The sequence below is a fragment of the Choristoneura fumiferana genome, chromosome 18 (assembly GCF_025370935.1).
Source record: "Choristoneura fumiferana chromosome 18, NRCan_CFum_1, whole genome shotgun sequence".
NCBI classification, from domain to species: Eukaryota; Metazoa; Arthropoda; class Insecta; order Lepidoptera; family Tortricidae; genus Choristoneura; species Choristoneura fumiferana.
In genome coordinates, this window is record NC_133489.1 from 10261853 (window position 1) to 10285714 (window position 23862).

Consider the following 23862-nt stretch of genomic DNA (forward strand, 5'->3'; position numbering starts at 1 on the left):
TTTCATTCATACCAGTTCTCGCTTTTGCTACTTCTCGTACTTTCATTCTTCACACTGTATCTTTCTTTCATACATCATATCTGTTGTTCTTTTTGTGGGTGGGATTCCCATTTACAGCTCTAGTTCCATTTATTAGGACAACAGGGAAAACGAAACAGAAGACGGGACCTTTATTGCTTATCATATCGTTAGGGTTCGAGACATTCTCGATTATTTACACTATTTATTTCTAAATTGTCTTATACTAACAGTTCTTACATCTATTTCTTACTTACTGTCTACTATACATTTTTTAACTTATTTATATTATGCTTCCCTATAATATAATCATTATATTATACTATGGAATATAACACAAATGATCATTAGGACTCAATAAAATAGTCAAAATAAGCGTTCAATATTAGGATTAACAATGTTATGGCATAAACGTTAGGACAAACTTTATTATGGCAAACGATCATTATGACCAAAGTTATTATGGAATTAAAAATGAGGACAAACGATATTATGCATTCTATTCTATTCTATTATGCACTTTTGGCACCAATCATCTTCATCATCTCAGCTCTACTGCTGGGCACCGACCTCCTCCTCTGTGCAAGAGGTTGGAAACTTTCGAGATGTGGGTGTACCGAGGAACGAAGCGGTATTGCAGGTAATTAATTAAATCTTGGAAGTGATACGTATTATAAAATAGAGGAAGCTGTTGTATTTATATATATATATATATATGGTCTGCTTTAGCTTAATATCCAGGGAAAGATACAAGGCCGCAGACCACCTGTCCGTGGATGTGCCTCCTGGTTAAGAAACCTTAGAGACTGTTTCAGAATGAGTACCAGATCCTTCTTTCGAGCGGCAGTCTGTAAAGTAAGGTCTCTAATGATCGCCGACCTCCGATAGGAGAGGGCACCGGAAGAAGAAAAAGAAGAATGGACTTGGAATATAGTGTGGATATGTAAGTTGGACAAATGTAATAATATGGTAGTGAAATCGTGGTAGTCCACCCAGGATCATCTCAGCTGGAGGAAACTTCAAAAGTTAATACCTATCAGCTCGAAATTCGGTATGATAACGAAATTTGGATGACAAAGCAAGTACAGTTAGCAAAGATAACAAAAATTCAATAACCTGAACCACAAGTTTTTATCATTTACAATTTAGAAACGAGAGAACTTTTATACACGTAAAATTCCTATTTCACACTTTTAAAGATTAAATGTAATTATAACTTGTTATGATGTTCATCTTAAAAACGCTGTTGTGCTAACGTGTGTCCTAAGTAAGTCACAATGAGGTTTTTTACTTTGATGCTAATCTATCTAAGTCATGCTCATGCACATTCATTTTAGTTATAGTTTAATTAATTTCAGTCTGACTGAGGAAGTTGTAGTAGTTGTTCTGGCAACATTATTGCTGCGCTGCCGTATTTCCGAGCAAAGCCGAACGTTTTTCTATTGGAAGGCGAAAATAACCGAACGTATGATTAGGTCACGTGGTACTTTTGGAGTCTTCGTGGCGTAGCTTGTTCAGCTGCTCGTCGAAGCGGCTGTCGGACGGTCGCCTCTCAGCGAGTCTGCGTACGATGTAGCGGCCATTTTTGTTCTTAGTTCATTACAGTGCGCATATTTTAATGTATTTAGAGGGATATTTAGGCAATTCTCACGATGACTATAATAGTTTTTCTAATAGATACATCAGCCTCTATGAACCAAAGAGCTTATTTGGGCGGACGCCCAACATTGCTCGATGTAGCCAAGGGCGCTGTGGAAACGTTCGTAAAGGTACGTGCAGTGTCATCGACTCGTCAACCGCCTCGTTTTGTGATTTATTTGTTTATCGCGTGTTTGTTAAAACTGCATAATTTTGTTTCATAGGTACGTCAACGTTCCCCTGAAAGCAGAGGTGACAGGTATATGCTTCTAACTTTCGAAGAGCCACCCGCGAACATCAAGGTTAGTATTATCGAAGTAAACACGTTTTCCAATTATTTTATGTATCATGTGCATATAGAATCATATTAACGCCGGTTTAGTAGCATCCTTAGTTGAATCACTGTAGTCAGCAATCCTGTACATGTCCGTACTTTGAAGTGCGAATTTTACTGAAATAGACAGAACGACGTAAACAGGACAAGCCGCCACCGCCACCGTTGCTGCCTCCGCGATAGCGCTCGCGACTGCGCTCTCGTCGCTTGCTCCTATTGGCCGGGCTGGTACACAACGAAAATGGCGATGTGAGGGGGAAATATGAATGTGTGTTACTAATGCTGACAACCATTTTAAACATATTATAGCGTAATATGATTTTGATTTGTACTTATTTACTTACGGATTTAACTACAATTTTAATGATTAGCTACATACATAATAAATCTGTATAATATTTTGAATGAGTAACAAGGATCTGAACTATACAGTAGATGTAACTGAGTAAGTTGATCAGTCAGAGGCCATAATATTGTCTAAGTAATCTAAGGTGTTGCACGGTCGCAATCACAGTCACCGTTTTTTTTCTCTAATCATATAAGATGGCAGTAGAAAGTGAGGGCAAATGTGATTGTGATTACGAGTATGTACTCAATCTTATTGGACAAATGTGTGTATTTTTTACATAACTCAATTGGTTATTTCTTTTATGTTCCAGGCCGGATGGAAGGAAAATTTAGCAACATTTATTAATGAGCTAAAGAATCTCCAATGTCTTGGCTTGACAACAATGGGTGCTGCTCTGAAACATGCATTTGATGTTCTAAACATAAACCGTATGCAGACAGGCATAGACACATATGGTCAAGGCAGGTGCCCCTTTTACTTGGAGCCTTCTGTGATAGTTGTCATTACTGATGGAGGGAAACTTTCAAGCAATGCAGGAATTCAGGAAGAAGTTAGTATTTATTTTTCAATGCATATGGTTAGTTTGATTACTTAGCAATATTACAAGGGTGAATAACTGTTTCAGTATAACTTAAAGAGCATCTTTTCATCACATTCAGAGCTCTACCACTATACCTAATCAGATCTTTAGTCCCATAGTAGCTGTTTTTAGTTTTTTCACCAAAACCCTAGTCTAGTAGCTTGTGCATCCTGCAGCTTGGTGCATGAAATGCACATAGAATACAACTCTTAAGATCATAATAAAGATAGGGTAGTTGACTGACACTATAAAGCAATAATTCCGAAAAGCAGCCCTAATAAAAATTTCTTTTGAAAACAAATACCTAAATAGTGAAATGAGTTTGCAAATTAGTTACGTCATATTTAGTTATTTCCATACATGGCAGAATCATGTGTTTACAGTTCATAAAAACCTAATTGATTGCTGATGTCTAGCCTCCTGATGACAGTCAAATTTTTGAGTGAAGTTTAATGTTCAAAAGCCCAGTGTCCTTTATAAAGGACGTTGGTCGTCAGGAGGCTAGACCCCGGATTTTAGTCACAATGACGTCACAATAGGGTAGTTTGGGGAGTAAATGGAATGGTGTTAATTAATATGGCTGTGTGTAAATGATGATGATGATGATGATGATGATGATGATGATGTGTAAAAGGTGGTCCCAAAGGAAGGCCAGCAGATTTCTGATTTGGAACCATTTCTTGAATGCATCTTTTTATTGTGTTGTGTTATTATTTTTATTTTTACCCATCTTCTCATGTTGTCACAAATTAATGTTTTCTTTCTTTAAATTAAAATTTAATATATAAAAAATAAATTACTATAAATCAAAAAAATTGTTAGGTTTAAGTTAAACCTGTCTTGGTTTTTGTGCCCGCTCGCTTGTTGTTGGTGTTTTTATGAATGTAGATATTTTTAGATGGTGTGATGGTCCTTGGGACCATCTTCACATACACACATGTGTGTACATGATCCTAATCATTTACACAGCCGTATTAATAAACACCGTTCCATTTACTCCCCAAACTAAACCTATTGTGACGTCATAAAAATCCATAAAAATCCGGGGTCTACTGATGTCATCTACCCTTAACTAACCTATTGCACTGCCCCATGGGTTTTTTCTCTGCTGCTAATCGTACATTAGATGTGTTCTTGCTGTAAAGTAGAAGGTATAAATAATATATGTATATACAGCTAGAGCATCATACGAGTATATAATGCCATTAACCATGTAACTAGTTTTTGATGCCCTGGTTACATACATAATTCCCTTGACTGTACCATAGATTCCTACTGTACTGGACCATTCTGGCCATAAATAATGTAGAAGAAGCCTCAAATGCTTAAATTATGCTGTTCTTTTATAACCTGTCACCACTCTCTGATATTATCTTGGTTTATTCTGACAGCAAAGGAAAAAGGAAATCTTTCATCTGTTTTTCTGGACATTGGCGTGCACTGAGTACGCAGCAGGGTAGGCTGCCTACCTGGTGTGGTGGGGTGGCGCGGTGCTGCGGCGAAATCTAGCAGCTGCCTACCCTGGATCTGACCCAATGTACGCTTATGTTTCTGGATAAGTAGAATTGCTATTGTGCTATTTAAGGCCAGAGTGAATTGATCTTAATGAACCACTGAGAAAGAGGTCTCGCTGGTCGGTTTTATAAAAAAAGGGTATTAAAAATATCAGGAACCAGACCAGAGGGTTGTTTATAAGATTACAAATTCCTATAAGTAATTTCTAATTGGCACTAATAACTCCCTACCCCTTTTGAGAAAAACACTCCCTAAACTTCCTGTGTCATGACTCATTAGTAAAATGAAGTTGCATTTGTTTACACCAAACCTTTACATAGCTTAAAATTCTACTCGCATGTGGATAGAAAACTTCAGGGGTTTCTTTTAGCTTATCTTTGCACTACCTTATTTCCTAGGGGATGCTGCGATGTAAGTATACAATTAAATATGTACAGGCGAAAACACTAAATCTCTTACCAGGGTGGAACTTTTAACAGAATTTTTTAAAGTATCATTACATACCTTAACAAGGAAACTCACTATGACACTTACTGTGAATGTTAAAATCAAATGGTCAGGAATCATGTGTTACAATAGTAAAGCATTTCTACCAGCTCCAGCTGGGAATCGAACCCAGGTCATCGGCATTCCGTGCCACGTGCTATACCGCTACACCACCACTGGACGGGTACAGACACGAATTTCTCCTATGCACCACATATCTCAGCTTATTTGTTTCTTATTTAGTCACTTAAGAAGCGACGCTAGCGACATCTATGCTGTAGCCCACATCGAGAAACTTTCAGCATTCCATTGGAACTAACCGCTCACCTGGACAAGAGATGTCGTTATTAAGCAATCAAATTAAGATTGGTTTTTGGAGTCTTTTTGTATTTTTTATTTCAACTCCAAATTTTGTTACTTTTACGATCATTCCTTAAAACCCATATCGAAATCGAAAATCGTGATTTTTCGAGATTTCGAGATTTCCGAGATTCCCAGCGTTGGTCTATTTTTCTGGTTTTTCTGTGCATCTATGTTTCAGTTTGTATTTTCGACATTTCTACCAGCTCATTAAAGGAAACTTGCACCTTATTCCTCTTCTGTCATATGATTAAGTTCATTATTTAATACCATAAACGAGACTTATCAAGATATCACGCTAAACACACGAGTATTATTTACCTCGACGTTTCAACCACATTACAGTGCCCATGATCACAAATAAACTCACATCACAAGTTCAGAAGATCATAAGTTGATTAAAGATATTTGCTTCTTACTCTATGAGAGCTAAACTTTTTTTACCTAATAATTTAACAAATTGGGGATTGATTCTGATGGTACAACTAACTGGAGTTAAATCTCCACTTTGATCTGTAACTTCATTGTGAACTATAATAAACTAAAGGACTATTCCTCTAGCAAGGTTAATTATCAGCTTCTGTTAGGGTGTGTTAACTTTACATGTTTATTATCATGCAATAATTATTATTTTTAGATAAAAAAACTTAATAAACTTTTTTTTTAACTTGTAAGTAATTTTATTAGAGTGTAATAAATAATTAGGATTGGTTTTTTGGAGTCTTTTTGTATTTTTTATTTCAACTCCAAATTTCTTACTTTTACGCGTATCCCGTGATCCCGTCGTGTCTAGATTCCTGTCCAGCAGTGGTGTAGGGGATATAGCACGCAGCACGGATTGCTGAGGACCTGGGTTCGATTCCCAGTGCTGGTCTCTTTTTCTGGTTTTTCTGTGCATCCATGTCTCAGTTTGTATTTTCAATGTAATAAATAAGTTGTATATAATATGCATTGGAAATACCTCTTTATTATATCATCTGATGATTCTTTGCAGATATAAAATTATTAAATTAGGTTTCTGTAACATTTAAGCCTGTCTGTAGCATTTATTTTTAATTTAATAACATATTACAGGAGGTGTGTGTATGAGTAAACAGCAATCATAGGCGTATTACTGAATTAAATATCGGAAAAGTAGCCCATATTTGAAATTTGCATATTTTATGGCTTTGCTAGCCTTTCATGACGTTGGCACTGTGCACCAAGTTAGAGCCGCTCAAGATCATAAATTTAATCAATTGTTTGAGTGAGTGTGTTGCACGAGAAAACTCTTACCATCAGGAAACCCACTTGCTCGTTTGCCATCCAGTCGAATAAAAAAAAAGTCTTAGCGTATTCCTTTCCACTAACTCTGTAGATAAGACATAGATACCTACTGAGCTGCAACTGAGAAAATAGCGTATTTGACCCCCTAACTCACTAAGCGCGCAAGTTCAATACAGTCAATAGATCAGTGATAGCAGATGTTTTTTAGCATTTCGTACGTTCTATCATAACAAGTTTTTATTTGACTACTGCGTACAGGCCCTTGGGATTTAACTCCGTCCTGAGGCCGTATTGTCTAACGTTTCTGACGCTCGCGATCGCAATCAAATGACAGATTTCGCATACAAAAACTGTCATTTCATTGCGATCGCGCGGGTCACAAACGTTAAGCAATACGGCCTCTGGTTTTGTTATTGCTTTGAGAATATGACTCTTTGCCATGTGGTTGGTGTTAATTGATCAATCAAGTTTTTATGTTTTTAAAGTAGTTACCTGCGACTTCGTCCTATGTCATTTCCTGGGAGGCAAACTATCTGTATACCGAATTTCATCTAAATCGGTTCAGCGGGGTAGACGTGGTTGAGTAGCAAACATCCAGGAAACTTCCAAACATCTTCACAAACTTTCACATTTGTGATATTAGTAAGATTGGTTGGACGATTCTTCATGTGGTTTTCGTCTGGGCCAAGGCTAATGTTACCCTCTACTTATGGTGTGTTTTTTCTTAAAAATAATATTAATTTGTTGGCATCATCATGTTTTTGTTTTGTCCCATTTCCAGCGGTCTGATTAAATATAAATAATTTAGTAATTCAGTGCAAGCACCAATATCAGACGCAACAAGCGTGCATAAAAATATCGGATATAGCTCTATTTCTAGGTCCGGTCCGGTAGGGCGTGTCAGATATTTTTGGACGCTCCGCTGTGGCAGATATTAATGCAAGGGATTGTACAGCTTCTTTGCCGCATTGAAAGTACCGTCAGCAAAAATACTTGTATTAAAGACTACATTTTTAGCAAAAAATGTTAATACCAATTTAGGGAATATATTGTTTCGTCGTGTGTTAACACACGTACCTAATATTTGAACAACGAGAAACAAAAAGAACTAACTTATATTAGACAATATTAAAGAGCCAGCATATTAACTATGCGACCTGTCAGTGTCACCAATGTGTCGCATGAGTGATTTTAATTTACATAAACGACACAATAAAAATGAATAACGTTAAACTCGCAAAGGAGACTTATTAATATTTATTGAATGCGCGGATGAACGCTTTAATTGGTTTGACCTACTAAGCTTTTGGTTTGAAATGAAAGGGTATAGCCGGGTAAGCATAGTAAAACTGCCCTTAGCGAAAAATGATTTTCCTTTTACCTGATTATTAACCTTAATATATGTGATGATACAAATTCGATCTTTTCACACTGTCAATCCAATTTTTTTATTTTGAAAAAAATATCATGTCAGCCGAAAGACTGCCTATTTTCTCCACTCAGACCGGTCTTGTGCTTTCCGCATCCACCTCGATATATACATTTATGTTAAATATATGTTAAACATCATTCAATTTACATGAAATATGTAAATTTGGTAACTATCGCCATCTCTCAAGTATTTATTTTTATTTTTTGATAAATTTCAACTCAAATATTAATCATTTTTTCAAAAGATAAATCAATCATATTTTTTTTCAAAAAGCGACCTTAATTAAATATACAACATATCCAAATTACAAAGAAAAATTTTGCTAAAATAAAATAAAATTATTTTTCTTTTTAAACATTTTTCTTAAAAACAGAAGCATTTGAGTCCTAATTTTTGATGAAAGCACTGCATATATTAAGGTTAATAATCCGGTAAAAGGAAAATCATTTTTTCGCTAAAGGCAGTTTTACTATGCTTACCTGGCTTAGGTATAACCCTTTATTCCAGACATTAGTCCATAGGTACACAATCAATAAATAAATAAAATTAAGAATTAAATGGGATTAGAATAAATTAAACAGTTTGAATGAGCTATTTAATTCAGTGAAAATATAATGTTACGATTGTAAATAGTGAAATGCCTATGGTTCTACAATAAGTCAGTAACTCCATATCTTATCAGAAAATGTTTTTACGAATGGTGCGACCACATAAGGATATTATAGGCACTGAATTGCAGTTATGATATAGCTGTGGTGTAAGCTGATTATTGTGTAGGTATTTGTGGATGCTAAAAATGTCGTCATTCATAATTTAATTGATTAGTAATTATTTTCGTTGCAAAAAGTTAGAGCTTTAATAAATAATGTAAGTAATACGTAATTTGTTTTAGCACACTCGAAATGCTTGTGATTTTTTTAAACCGACGTTAACACTTGCCGATAACTTCGTTACTACGGTACCTATTTGACAACTCTTGGATTTGCCACACATACTATACTCCATTCAGGATAACATTGGACTCAAGGTCACAGAAGAAGTGGTTCTAAACATTTTTTGTGAAGTCGTAATAATGATGATGATATGATGATGGTGAATAAAAGAAGTAATAAGATGAAGTCATAATTTTCTTTACTTTGTAAGTAGATTAATACGTACCAGATGTAGGCACTTAGAAAATAACACAATATTAATACGTAATTTGCTCATATTAAATGATATTGTAACGGATAACTCACGTCTTAAACCGAGTTTAGCTCGACATGTTTCGGGCTATTTCGTAGCCCGTTTCGTGTTTCGTAATTTGCTACATAATATTAATTAAATTTATATGTATACATTTAATAATTGTGTTTCGTGGACTCATCCGCCCTCATTCCCTGTTTAAATATTCTACCTACTCGTAGTTCCTGCTATGACGTTAAAGCTTTTTCCATTCCAAATGTCGTAAAATTTGGTGCAGTGCTTTAGTTGTGAAAAGTTAACTATATATATGTATAACCTGTATAAAATAAATAAAATGTAAGATCAGGATAGATATTACATACTGAATTAAGAGCCGCACTTTCTGTAAATTCTCTAAGATCTGGATCTCCACGACACAGGCTGTGCCGAGTGTGTGGATCACTGCTTCTCTTGTCTGTATTTTTTATGGTCAATAAATATATTTATTATTATTATTATATTTGTATATGATTAAGATTCATTTAGATTCAAACTGACGATTAAAAACTATAAATATACAGAATATTTCTTGAGTTACCAATATTATAAACGTTCCGTTTCTTGCAGAATGTTGCTTACCTCTGCCTCATTAGGTATTTTATAGGAAAACGATTCTGTTTTTAGCAAAATAGGACAAGTTTTTTTATTGTTTTTCAATTATGATGTGAAAAATAACAAAGTTAATCTCACTAATATTTATTCTAAATGCGTAGGTTTGTAAGTCTGTATGTTTGTTTGTTACCTATCTCTTCTCTCTACGGCTTAACCGCTGAACCGATTTAGGTGAAATTTGGTATGCAGATAGTAGGTACAAGTCCCGGGGAAGGACATAGAATAGTTTTTATCCCGGAAAATTGCTTAGTTCCGCGGGATAGCAATAAACGAATTCTACGTGAACGAAGTCGCGGGCAACAGCTAGTTAATGAATAGATGAAACTAATATTGATGTCATCGATAATTTAATTAGAATTAAGTTTAGACCGTACACTAAAAAAATCCGATTTATCAAATGACTTCCTAAAGCGTGCACTATATAGAGCCTATTTTCCTTCTGTCCATTCCTGTATTGAACAGACTATATATTTTATTATTATGAAAATATAGACGGACAGCCAATTTTTAGGAAGAAAATAAACTGATGAAAATATTATTTAGTGATTATCTATGCTATATAAGCTAGCAATTAACATTTCGATTTCCAGTAGATTGCCATTCCACCTGACTGTTTACGCAAGAAATATGTGCACTTATCTGTCAAAATACGATGGCAAAACATTATTCACATATATAGTGGCATAGTTGGTGGGATTGGTGGGTTATCGTTCGAGCTAAAAATTACATCGTGTAATCACAAGCACTTATTTCGTTAAAGGAACTTGGTTAGAGTAATTTTACAATAGTACCCGTGTTGTTTTTCGACGAAGTCTTACCACAGTCATAAGGAACATTGTAAAATGAGTACAATAATAATGATTTTGTTCAACCTTGCGTGAGTTAGGCCTCACCCTCTCAATTTATGTTGGATCCAATGCCATTTTATGTGTATTTTTCTTTGCAGTTCAACTTACCAATGAACTGCCCTATACCGGGATCCGAACTGACTAGGGAACCGTTTCGCTGGGACCAGAGACTGTTCTCCTTGGTGCTCAGATTGGCCGGTACACCAGCGGTGGAGCGGGACACTGGCCTCGTCCCTTCAGACACGTCGCCGATTGACGCTATGTGTGAAGTTACAGGAGGTGAGTAAATGTTTACTTGCTGCCTGCTTTTTTGCCACAGCTCTGACTTAAAGGAGGCGTACCATCACACTAGGATGGACACAGGATACTTATATCCGGGAAAATTATGTGCTTCCCGCAGGATGGCGACAACCGAATACTTAAAAAACTACTACCTAACTACAAATATTTTGTCTATTACACCCAGTTGCCTGAGACTTTTATAATGATGTTAGCACAGGAAGTACGTACCTACTTGTGTTTTACAACCATCGATAAAAACCTGGTATTACTTCTGGCCCATCGCAACGGGGTCATAGGTGGAAGCCTACCTATATATCTATATATTTGATTGCTTACACTACAGTCTTAGCTCCGATTTTCTTGGTTGGTAGCTGAACATTTTATTGAACTGTGTTTATGATATTAACTTTTTAATAGGTGTTAACTTTTGAAATAATGTATATCATGCATGAGCTTCATGTTGAAGGAAAATATCATCCGAGACCCTGTACATACCTACGAAGAAATACAATGGTGTGTGTTAAGTTCTCAATCCGCACTGGACCCGCGTGGGAAGTACGGCCCAAGCCCGCTCATTCTGAGAGATTCTTATATAGGCCGAGATGAATATTAAAAAATAGTTTATCTATGACGCAAAAAAATCTCATAGGATGGTTTTAAATTCGTGATACGATATGAATAGGCGGTCACGGGATTAAAAGCTAATAATAATTAGTAATTAAGCGTGATTTACACGTCAATTATGCAAAACAAAAGTGTTCCGTGCGATAATAGGGAGAGTGAGAGCCCTTTACTAAACTCGTCTAACTAGTTTTTGTGAATGTAGGTTGTAGGTGTGTTGTGTACCTAGATGGTTCACTTAGTGTCAAGGTGACCTCATATGCATAAACTTAAAGCTTTTTGTTTTATTTTAATTTGACGCTAATTAAAGTTGTTTTTTTTTGATAATAATTAGAATGTAGTATAGCCGTTACCGTAAAACGGGGCGAGTAGGGACAAAATTGAAGTTGTTGATTTTTATACATAAAAATGTTCCGGTGGTATGTATTTTAGTTTAATAATGATTATCTGTAGTTTAGTTTCATAGTTTAAATTTTAAACTTTAAATAATGTCACTAAAATATAGGACTAGCCTGTTGCGGATATTGCGTTGTTACCGTTCAATAAATTGTCTTTTGTAAAATATAGGCAAATCCCAGATCATCCCGTAGTGGGGTCAGAAGGGACAAGAACAATAAGAAAAATGACGATAGCAAATTACCAGAAATTAAAAAAGGAGATAAAATATGTCTAAAAATATAACTAAACTACTTTTACAGCAAGCTGAGCCAGAAATTTTGAGTAGCAAGTGAAAACACAAAATATTAGTTCTATCCCTTCCTACTCCCCCCGCAGTCCCTTCTCACCCCGTTTTACGGTACCCGCGACTCCATCTGCGTAGAATTCGGTTATCGCTATCCCGCGGGAATAAAAACTGTCCCATGTCCTTCTCCGGGACTCAAACTATCTGTATACCGAATTTCATCTAAATCGGTTAAACGGTTTAGACGTGATGAAGTAACAAACAAACAAACAGATTTAGAAAGTTTCGCATTTAGAATATTTGTGGGATTAAGTTTAAATTAAATCTGCTAAGACTAAGCCATTACATATTACGTAACAATAAACCTACACATCAAAGTCGTTGGCTCCAAAGTAAAGAACACTTACCTACTTGTAAAAATGTCATAAACTAAGTAAAACCGGTTGTACTTACATTTATTTGTATTTTATGTTCAGAACTCCGTCCGCGTAAAATTCGTTTATCGCTATCCCGCGGGAACACAATTTTTCGGTATAAAAGCTATCCTATGTCCTTCTCCGGGGCTCAAATTACATGTACACCGAATTTCATCTAAATCGGTTCAATGGTTAAGACGTAATGAAGTAACAAACAAACAAACAGACTTACAAACTTTCGCATTTATAATATTAGTAGGAAAGTAGGAATAGTAGGAAAAGATAGATGCAAAGTGTAACGAACCCTGTTGTAGTTTCTTGAAGATGATTTTTGATGGCACAGTTGTATCTTAAAAATAAAAATAAATTCGCTTTTTTTTTTAATCTCTTTATTAAAAAGCCGTGGTGGCCTAGTGGTTTGACCTATCGCCTCCCAAACAGAGGGTCGTGGGTTCAAACCCCGGCTCTCGCACCTCTGAGTTTTTCGAAATTCATGTGCGGAATTACATTTGAAATTTACCACGAGCTTTGCGGTGAAGGAAAACATCGTGAGGAAACCTGCACAAACCTGCGAAGCAATTCAGTGGTGCGTGTGAAGTTCCCAATCCGCACTGGGCCCGCGTGGGAACTATGGCCCAAGCCCTCTTGTTCTGAGAGAAGGCCTGTGCCTAGCAGTGGGACGTATAAAGGCTGGGATGAAATTTCTTTATTTCATTCGAATATAAATATTCTATTCTATTCTATTCGATATGCCAAATACTAACTTCATGATCATGACAAAAAACTTAAATATGCTGTCAAAAATGTCCTCGCATAGTTGTTAGTTGCCATATCGAGCGAACGCGAGGTTTTGATATAAATTCAACATCGTGATTTAATATTTCTAACAGGTCGCTCCTATTGCATCACCTCACACCGCATGTTGATGCAGTGCATCGACAGTTTGGTGCAGAAGGTTCAGAGTGGAGTGGTTATCAATTTCGAGAAGATTGGGCCTGATCCACCGTCTATAGATGGCGGAACGAGCAAGGACGGAACCGAACCGGCTGAGGAGGCACCCCCGGAAGAAAAGGAGGTTGTGGAAGGAGACAGTGATAGGAATGGGGTGAGTTGAACGTTTAGATTCTGTTAGTGTATTTTTAAGGGTGTTATTTGACGAATTGAGCCCTCAAGTGATGTCTATTAAAACGTTTTTTTTTTACTACTCTAAGGATAAAACTCCTCGCCGCAATGCACTGAAGGGTTTTATTATTATTATTAATGTCGATTAGCAAAAACTTTCAATGTGGTGCACATTCGCAAGTATTTGCAAATTTATTCGTAACAACCCATTCATAATTTGCGTATTCAATTTTATTTTAAATTGTTTTAAACGATCAGTGTCATTGCCACATTAATCGGTAATTTCTCACAAACTACTAACTTAATGTTAACCACGCTTGACTAAATGGTTTTTTTCTTAGCGCTGGAACGGCGGGCCTTACCAAAGCAGCATGACCACGAACCAAGGGCCGAGTGCGCCGCAAGCCTGGCACGCTTGCCGCCGTCTAATCTACGTGCCGCGAACGGTCTCGCAGAAGGGCTTCGCTGTCGGCTTCTGGCCGATACCGGAGTCTTTCCGACCTGACCCTAACGCACCTACCTTGGTAAATATAATAATATATTTTGGTTGGTACACCTCATCAGTGGTCTAACTGAATTTATCTACGTGATGTTGTTTCTTATGAAATACCCCATGATTTAACATTTTAGAACATGTTTGACAAATATGTAATTATTTATTACATTTTATTTATTAGCTATATTCATTCAAACAGCTTAATCAGTAGTTTTTAATGTTTAAAAACAAAGAGGTTTAAACTTGATGGTATTTCAACTTGCAGCCACCACGGTCAGCGCATCCAGCAGTCAAGTTCACTTGCTCCAGTCAGGAGCCCATGGTGATTGACAACCTGCCGTTCGACAAGTATGAGCTGGAGCCGAGCCCTCTCACACAGTTCATACTCGCCAGGAAACAGCCCACAACTTGCTGGCAGGTTAGTAGGTACAATCACTAACAGAGCTTAGCATGTACTATGACTAAACTCACGCGTTTAATCGTAGGTCTGTAAACACAACAAAAAATAAGAAAGCTATACAAACACACGCATTAGCGACCTTTTTCAGTGACTGATTTTTAAAAATGTAAATTGCTGCCTTTGGATCGCGGTTGGTAATGCGATGTTTTTGTGTTCTTTTTAGTAATGACTTGATGATTTTTTAAGTAGTGACGTACGTAGCGATTAACTTCATTTAATGTCGACTGGGCGAATGCAGAAAATCAAAACCACACCACACTACTCGTCAGAAATCCGTAGTGGTACTGAAATAAATTAAACAAAACGGTTTCGCGTATTCAACCATCCCACTAAGCTTGAATGCGAGGTGCAAGAAAAGAAATACATTGCCGTTGATTTTCGTTCATTTATAAATCCATAGCCACGTAAAATAAATAGCTCCCCCTACAAACGCCCTAAACACTTCCCACGCTCTAATCAGCAATTGCATTAATTGGATTAAGCATTGAATGAAATTGAGCCTAATCTTGTGCAAGTACACTATTTAGATGATATACTTGAGTGCGGTAAATGTACTCCCGAGTAATATTCACCCGCAAATGAAAATCAATGCTTTAACAACTAGGGCCGATTAGTATAATCTAGCTAGTAGACCAAGCGTCATTATAGAAATCTCCAGTTTTACAGATAGAACTAAAAAAAATATATGTCTTCATTCCAGGTGTTTGTAGCTAACAGTGGTTGCAAGAATTCAGAAGTGAGCCACCCCTTTGGTTACCTGAAGGCGTCCACGAATCTGACCTGCGTGAATCTGTTCGTGCTGCCATACAACTACCCGGTACTTCTGCCGCTGCTCGACGACTTGTTCAAAGTGCACCGCTGCAAGCCCACTCCTGAATGGAAGCTGGCGTTCCAGCAATATTTGGATAGGATGCCGTCTTATTATGTCACGGTAAGTGTCCATGTTTTACTAGTCTACCGTTTAATTGAACAGAGGCCTTATTGTCTAACACACTTCGAATCACAATCGATTCACCACTTCTTTTTGTCACACGGTATAAGGCGAAGGTAGAAAGAGATGGTGAATGCGATCACGAACGTTAGCGCGTCAGACAATACGGTCTCTGGTCCCTACTGCATATCACGTCATATTTGATTCCCTGTGGACTGTGGAACACCCTGTTACCTCTACACTACTCTGCTACCCAGTTTATTTGTGCTGTTAGAGTAACTGAATAGAGTAAAAGGCACTGGTATTTGACCATGCAAGTACAGTCAGTAAAAAAAGCTTAATGATGTTTAACTTGAAAACTCACTGATAGAAAGCCATACTAAACTATAACTGTTTGAATTAAAACTACCGTGAGATGCAGACAATTATTAGAATTGATACACGGGTCATTCCCGTATTATAGTCGAGATATGTTCTACATGTTTCGAGCCAATCCGTGGCTCCTGTTCAAGGTAAGCTCGAACGGAAAAGTAACTGTGAACTCGCCGCGACCGTCGGCGGCGAAAAACTACACTTTTTATGTATCGTAAACATTTTATAAAATAAACTTGGGCATTTTATTGCTATTATTGGTTGAGATATGTTGAGATCGTAGAGGAGTGAATTGGATGATTCGGTAGGCAGGGTATGCCATGAGATATGTTGAGATCGTAGAGGAGTGAATTGGAGGTGCTAAGTAAAACCAGACATAGTTTCACCGAAGATGTTATATTCTCGGTAGATTAAGTATAAGAACATTGGTTTACCTAAGCATACAGTAGATTAATATTGCTTACTTGCTATTTACACAATTACGTACGTCACATGTCGCAGGGCGTAACGATTGCTTGTGTTATGTTACTGTTAATATGTTAATTAGGGGTATAGTACATGGTTATCGATATGTAAACATATTTTAAACATCTTTCAGCCACTACGAAGAGCTCTGACCAAGATGGGTGCATCAGCGCCACTGGTCCAGAGTCTCATTCCGGACACGCAGGACAACTCACTTAGCTTCTCCGTACTCAACTATCTGAAAAGACTGAAGAATCAAGCTAAAATAGAATTTGAAAAGCTCTGCGCAGATGTCATTAATAAGGCATCATCCAGTAATAATCAAAAGGTATTTACATCGTAGCTTAGATACATTTTTTATAACCACTATTTTAATATATTACAGTGTCACACAGCTGGGGATTACCTCTCCGTCTTCCACCACTCGTCACTGTCGAGAGGGAAATGTGTCCAGCTCCTTTTCAGTCTGCTTTGTTTCGTTTCTATTTATGCTTAATATTACTCTTTTGTAGGTAGCAGAAAGCGTCCGAGTGATGCCCCGCTCGCCGCTCAAGAAGGATTTGACCACGCACCCGTGTCTCCAGGACAAGTTCTCGGCCCTGAGAGACCAGCTTAACGAATTTGGTGGCTTTGTGGTCGGCCTCTCCCGCGGTCGAAACAAGACACAGACGCACGCTTACAGAAACCCGTTCGACATACAGAGGAGGGATTTATTGGATCAGGTATGTGGCATGATTTGTTCCTACAGCATAATTTATCGTTTTTGTTTCCAGCAATCTGACTTACCACCTATTTTTTACCCGACTGCCCTAAGGAGGGTTATGTTTATCGCGCGTATGTATGTATGCTTCTTTGGCAGCCTCTTTTTTTTTTCAATATATGAGGTATAATCAATTTCGTCATAAGTTCATAACTGTAGGTCCGAAACAATATGGAGGGGGATTAAAAAACATATTTTTTATTGTAACAATATAGGTAATCATTATTAAATGATAGCTAATAATTAGCCCATATTTACATATTAGCTACTTCTTTCACAGGAACATCTAAAAAGTTTTAAATTAAAAAAGCCTTAGAAAAACTTAAAATAAAAATTAAAAAAGAAAAACAAGTCTAGTAGTCTATAACTCTGGTAGTGGTTTGTTTCCATCAGTCGGGACTCATCATAGGAGATTTTTGACCTGATCAAAATTTGAAATGACAGTTCTAGACTACTATACCTGTTTTTTCTTTTTTAGTTTTTAGTTCAAGATTTTTGGTAGGCAGGTTTTGACTTATTTAAATTGATAATTAGCATCCAGAGTCTCCACCGTCTGTTTTGCTGTTCTGGAAATGGCGTGTTGAAAAAGACGACCTTTTGACACTATTAAATTAATGACGAGATTTTGCGCTGATTGATCATCCCCGTTCATTAATAGGGCAGAATTTACTTGGATTTTCCCAAGGGACGTTACTTGCTAATAGATACGACGTGTCTGACAGTTTAACTTCCGTCTTGTACCTGACTAGATATTTCTTAACTACAATTAGGTTGTGAAATAACTACAATTAGGTTGTGACTAATCAAGGAGAAAGATCAGTGCAGCGTTCTTCTGCCGTTGTCTTACTAAATCTGAACGCATGTGATTTCAGGTGGTCCGAATGCGTGCGAATTTCCTTCAACCATCGTTAGCGCACACGCGCTTAGTGGACGAGGACAGCTTACATTCGATGCCGGTCGCCCAGATGGGCAACTATCAGGAATATCTCAAGCGAATGACTCCGCAACTGAGGGAGATAGAGACGCAGCCTGTCAGGCAACACATGTTTGGCAACCCGTTTAAGATAGATAAGGTATTTACGATTAATCATTTGTTAAAAATTTAGTGAGATAATATCAGTGAAATATTACCTACAGATACTAAACATTTATGACCCGAGAACAAACATTCGTATTATTCATACAAATATCTGCCCAGGCCGGGAATCGGACCCGGGATCTCAAGCCTCGTAGTCAGGTTCTCTAACCACTTGGCCTTCCGGTCGTCAAATGTTGTTGCTTATCTTGTTTTTCTTCTTTTTTTTTTTCAAATTGACTTTATTTTAAATTTTCAGCGCATGATGGTTGACGAAGCGGACATAGATCCGTTAGGCAGCGTGCGTGCGGGCGCCGGCGGCGGGCCGGGTGGCAAGCGCGGTTCGGAGTCCCCTCGCTCAATGCCTCCGAAGCGTAAAGCGGGTCCGCTCCCGCCGCATATCAAGGTCCGACGGCCGTCTACGCCGTCGCCGGCGTCGTCGCCGCACGCACCGCTGTCGCCGCTGGCGCCGGTCACGCCGCCGCCGCCGCCCGCCGCGCCGTCGTCACCCGCTGCCGTGCGTCGTCCCACCTCACCGGTCGCGCCCGTGCCCTCGGATCTGCCCTCCGGACGACCGCCTGAGGTAAAAACTAAGTGCAAATACGCACTATACGGTTAGCCGTGCGGTTTTAGAGTGCCATCCCTCTTTAAAGTATTGCTTGAGAAAGAGACGGCGCGCTAAAAACGCGGTTGGCCGCATAGTGCGTAAGTAGCTTAAACGTTACATAGCTTAGCCTATTCGTCTGAAGCTCGGCTTATCTACTGTAGCTATGTTGAGATGATTAACGAACTCCACCGTTTGATTCCAGGAGCCCCCGCACGTGGACACGGGCGGTCCGGCGGGCGCGTCGCCGCCGTCCTCGCCCTCGCCGCCTGCGATCGCACCTCCCAACCTGCCGCCTATCGTTAAACCCTTTCTCAATGGAGGTTTGTGCACTACGCTATTAGTAGCTTAGTCATCGAACACAAGCAAATTACACGGCTGTTGCATCGAAGTTTACTATTCAAGTCATTGTGTTGCATTAGTTCATCCCTACATATTGGTAATATAGTAATCGGTTCTCTGTAAGACATTTGAAGCTCAGAATGAAGTCACCGTTTTTAAAGATTAAAAACAGGTTTGATATGCGTCGACAAAATTTTTTTTAGTCTTAAAATAATCAGTATCTCGGAGACGGCTCCCACGATTTTGATGAAATTTGGTATGTAGGGGTTTTCGGGGATGAGAAATGGTTTAGCTTGGTCTTATCTCTGGGAAATCGCTTGTTATCGAGTTTTAGTCCGTCGCCCAGGTCTAATAATCGGTGAAAAAATTGCAAAAACAAAAAACTGCACGATCCTCATGTTTAACATTATCAACTGATCTCACAGATGCGTACACAACGATGGGCGGCAAGCTGCCCCGCTCGCCGTCCCCGCCGGCCGCGGAGGCCGCGGCGCTGCCCCCTGCGCCCCCGCCCGCGTCCCCTGCGCCCGCGCCTGCCCCGCCCGCGCCCGCGCTTCCATCGCTGCCACTCCACGACTCCCAGGAGCTACAGATCAACGCGATCATACAAGGCATCGCGGCAGAGAACAACTCTCATGCGAGGGGCAGGAAAAGGAAACGAAAGGTGACTGTAATACACTAGCCCCCTGTCATTGATTAATTTTATGTGATAGATATCTGTGATGTCCTCTGTTTGTTTTGTCCGAATCATCACATTTATCCGTTAAATAAAATTTATCCTTGAGTGGTGAAACAGGCCCTAAGTCTACTCAATTTTGTTGCTTAATTATTACAAAGAGTCTCAGTTTTAGTAGATGGTTGGGTTGCCAAATGTTTTTCGAGATTCTTTAACCTTTTAGCCGCCAATACGTTTTCATTCGTACGTGCTCGTATCGCCACCTACACCGAAACTATATGACATTTTGTCTTAATTATAAGACTGCGGCGAAATGAGCTGGATAATTTCTGTCTTATAATTCAGACAATGGCGGCTAAAGGGTTAATCGTGGTGAATAATAAATGTTTCCATACATTGATCGTTGTTCATAGTGTAGCACCAACTCCGGGAGAATTTGAGACATTTTGTATATTTATAGTGTGCCCAGTCACACGGCTTCGTCACTAGTTCACGTTTAAGTTGATCAGTACCAATGATGTATACTTAAACTAAAGAAATAATAGCTCTACTATCTTAACCGAAAGGAGGTTAAATTTCCGAACGCTGTAAACCTCCTTTTAATTTTTTTGCGTGTAGATTTTGAATCTGCACCATAATTGCGAAATTACAAGATTACAATCTTACTAATTTTCCAGATCGAAAAGCCGCCTATGCCGCCTGTGCCTCAGCCTTTGCAGCCGTCAAGGAAGGAGCTCGCGGATATTAGAAAACATAACTTAGCCGTCAGATCAGAGGCCTATCGCGCTGTACGGCGACCAGGAAGAGGTCAGTACAACTTCGATTACCCTGTTTATAAAACAAAACAAAATACTGTTTTATCGTAACTTAATAAACAAGAGTTATTATTTATTAGCATGCTTTCTTTTGTTTCAGATTTTGCAAAACTGTTCGAACAATTGAAACAACTGAAGGGCAGTGTGGACATTAAAAAAGAACTTATACGTGAAGTGATAAACGAATCCTTAAGGTTTAAAAGAAAAGCGCTCGCAAAACTTTTGGAAGACTTTTTAGCGGGCTTAGAGAAAAACGGTAACAGTGCCTCAGTCAATTTGAAGAGATTAACAAATTCTGTGTATAATAACTCTACTAACAACTATAGCTAGTGTTACGTGAAACTGACGGACATTCGCGACTTATTAGGAATATGCCGCAATAGATAACTTAACAAAAATCTGGGTATATTAGGACCTGATATGATATCACAGTGCAATAAATACATAATCTATCATCTCTGGAATCGTAACAACTCTTCTATCGCACCATACAAACTTAAGTTGCCCAGCACTGAATAATGATAAGTGTAACGACAAGAAAAACGCTTACATAGTGAGACAAGGTGTGAATGTAATAAATGTGATAAATATGCAATAATGTTGTTTACTTAAAAATATTCCGCGGAGTTGCAATTTATTCATTACTTGACTTGTGGTCAAAACATCCTAATGTGCCCTATACTTAATTATTCTCGAAATGAATGGTGTCGATTTCAAACAGTAATTCCAAACCAAGTTATAATTTTATTCTGCATGAAAAAGTGCATGGGCAGCAATATTATCAGGTTCATCCCCGAATTGCTTTATTGAGCTGGTGTAATGGTTAAGGTCTCGAAATTAGTGGATAAAATAAAAGCCAGTATATCTTTATACAATACTGATCGATGTTTAGTTTAAGGTCCTTAGTATCTGTCGTTTCCGCCTTGTATCACTATCATTAATTAAATTACTTAATAGAAGCAACTGCAGTACATTGGAAGGCGTGCCTTGTCTTCCTAGTCTTCAACAGTAATTATAACTTAAGCATGATGTCCAAAGCATTTATTTAAATTCATGCATTGAAATTGATGTGTTTTAGTCTGAGTTTTGATCAAAAGGGGCCATATTTTTTGTCATTTTGTGTGCTCTTCTTTGTAGTAGTACTTAATTGTATCTGTAATTTTCAATACAAATAACTTAGGGATTCACACCGAGACACGACGCGACGCGACGCGTCTTCGTGAAAATGTATGGGCAGTGCGACGTTTTGCGGCACAACTAAGATAAGTTTGTAAAGTAACTACAATTTGTCTGGATAATTGGTAATGTTATCAGATATACCCTGTTTCAACGGCAGGCGAAAAAACTTACTATGGACAACGTTTTGCGTGTATCTCTCAACGTCCTTCTAAAACATGATACAACAAGTTTTATTGGGATTCTGCTGTCAGTATCTTTGGTGGTAGCAAGCATTGTGTTTCGATTTTAGTATTTAGGGGTTTTTTCCGTGCTAGAACCGTTGTTGTTATCCTGTATTTATTTAGATACGTTTGTGAGTGTCCTAGTTGCGACACAACAGCGTTCGGCAGAAAAGTTTTTTTTTTTTCAAAATTATTTTCTTGCTCCTGTCAAACTGTTGGCGTTCTGCAGAATCAACCGCAACCCTGTCATCGTAACTGACACTGACCCAAGCCTTGAGGCCGCCATAAGGGGAAAAATAATAATAATAATAATAACAAGTTTTATTCTCTTGAGTGACCACTTACAGCCCATACTCTGAAAGTTTGTACTAAGAGCAAATGATAAACAAGTGCATCGGACAAATTTTATATTTCTTCAATGTTCGTTTTTTCGCCTGCCGTTTGAACAGAGTATAAAATATGAAATTCACCATGTTTTGTTTTCGTCCATAAACCGTGTCACCGTGTATTCCTTGCGATGTTTTTTTTTTATTTTGAATTCTTTGTTCCCTGTTATACATATTCAGTATTTATAGTGTTAGTGGGTAATATTAACACGACATCGTTTATTCTTTTACAGAATATTACCATATATTTTACGTAAAATTATTATTTTACCATATTATTTTACCGGGGTAATTTTATTTCTAATCGCGTCTCTGTGTGAACTGACCCTTTGACAATCGCTACATGTGGTCAACACATGTATCGTCGCGTATTGGAAGTCACCTAAATCGCTAAACGATGTGTGTTCTCTGTAAAGCAACTAGAGCTAATGTTATACCTACCATTTTTTAAAGACTTGAACAAGTTTCATATACATCAACCAGTGTGATACGACACACACGACCGTTCATGGAAAGTGTCTAGGTTGGTCAGTAGATGTGTTTAAGAGTCGTGGTAAGACTATTTGTGTTAAGGGAGTCCGTATTTTAGGACAAGTACTTAGTTCAGATTCAATTCAAGTGTCCTACTTTATCACGCTTGGAAGTTTACGTTGAAAGAATTTCATCTGAACACAAAATGGCAAACATGTTGTCTCAAACATTTGTAAAAATATTGTATATAATAGCATGTATTATACCAATGATAATATCTGTTTAGAATGCTTTAACGCATTGGTCAATTGTAAATTGTATATAATTTTTCTAAATAAATTATAATCCTTATTGGATTTTTAAATTTTATGGTTTTATTTATACAATGTTTCTTAGTTCGACTTTAGTTTGTTTTTTTGTTTTTCAAAGTTCTTTATTATTAACTGAATAGGTACATATTGGAACGAATATAATTGCTACTTAACAACTATATTAATTTGCTAAAATTAAGGGTACTTACAGGCTATTGACGCCTCTTAAAGTTGACGGCAGGCGTATACATTTTTTATGACCACAGTAATTAGATTAAAAAAGAGATACACTGTACATACAATGTCTAACTATGACCGATGCAGGCGCATAACTTTGTTTCAGTTATTGCTTATAGCATAAATCTTTTCGGTTCGTACAGTTCGACTTTAGTAGTTACCGACAAAATAGGCAAGTTTATTCCCAGAAAATGAATTTCTTATTATCAACCATTTAAAATTTTCCCTAAAAATACCTCCTCCTATGCCAAATCAATCAAAGCATAATTTGGAACT

The 23862-nt window shown here is 37.8% G+C and overlaps 1 protein-coding gene across 2 annotated transcripts; it reads left to right on the forward strand.

Moving 5' to 3' along the window:
* Nucleotides 1-1503: 1503 nt before the first annotated feature.
* Nucleotides 1504-23402, forward strand: IntS6 (integrator complex subunit 6). 2 transcript variants are annotated; one of them, XM_074101498.1, is made up of 16 exons: nucleotides 1504-1787; nucleotides 1881-1958; nucleotides 2650-2889; nucleotides 10761-10941; nucleotides 13554-13768; nucleotides 14127-14309; nucleotides 14547-14699; nucleotides 15442-15672; nucleotides 16643-16837; nucleotides 17022-17231; nucleotides 18142-18342; nucleotides 18604-18927; nucleotides 19154-19271; nucleotides 19716-19954; nucleotides 20644-20773; nucleotides 20882-23402. In XM_074101498.1, the coding sequence occupies exons 1-16, from the start codon at nucleotides 1671-1673 to the stop codon at nucleotides 21109-21111; spliced, it is 3045 nt and encodes a 1014-aa protein (XP_073957599.1). In that variant the 5' UTR covers nucleotides 1504-1670; the 3' UTR covers nucleotides 21112-23402. The 2 variants fall into 2 exon arrangements, with proteins under 2 accessions (XP_073957599.1, XP_073957600.1); XM_074101499.1 differs by lacking the exons at nucleotides 1504-1787; nucleotides 1881-1958; nucleotides 2650-2889 and adding an exon at nucleotides 2910-4456.
* Nucleotides 23403-23862: the final 460 nt, after the last annotated feature.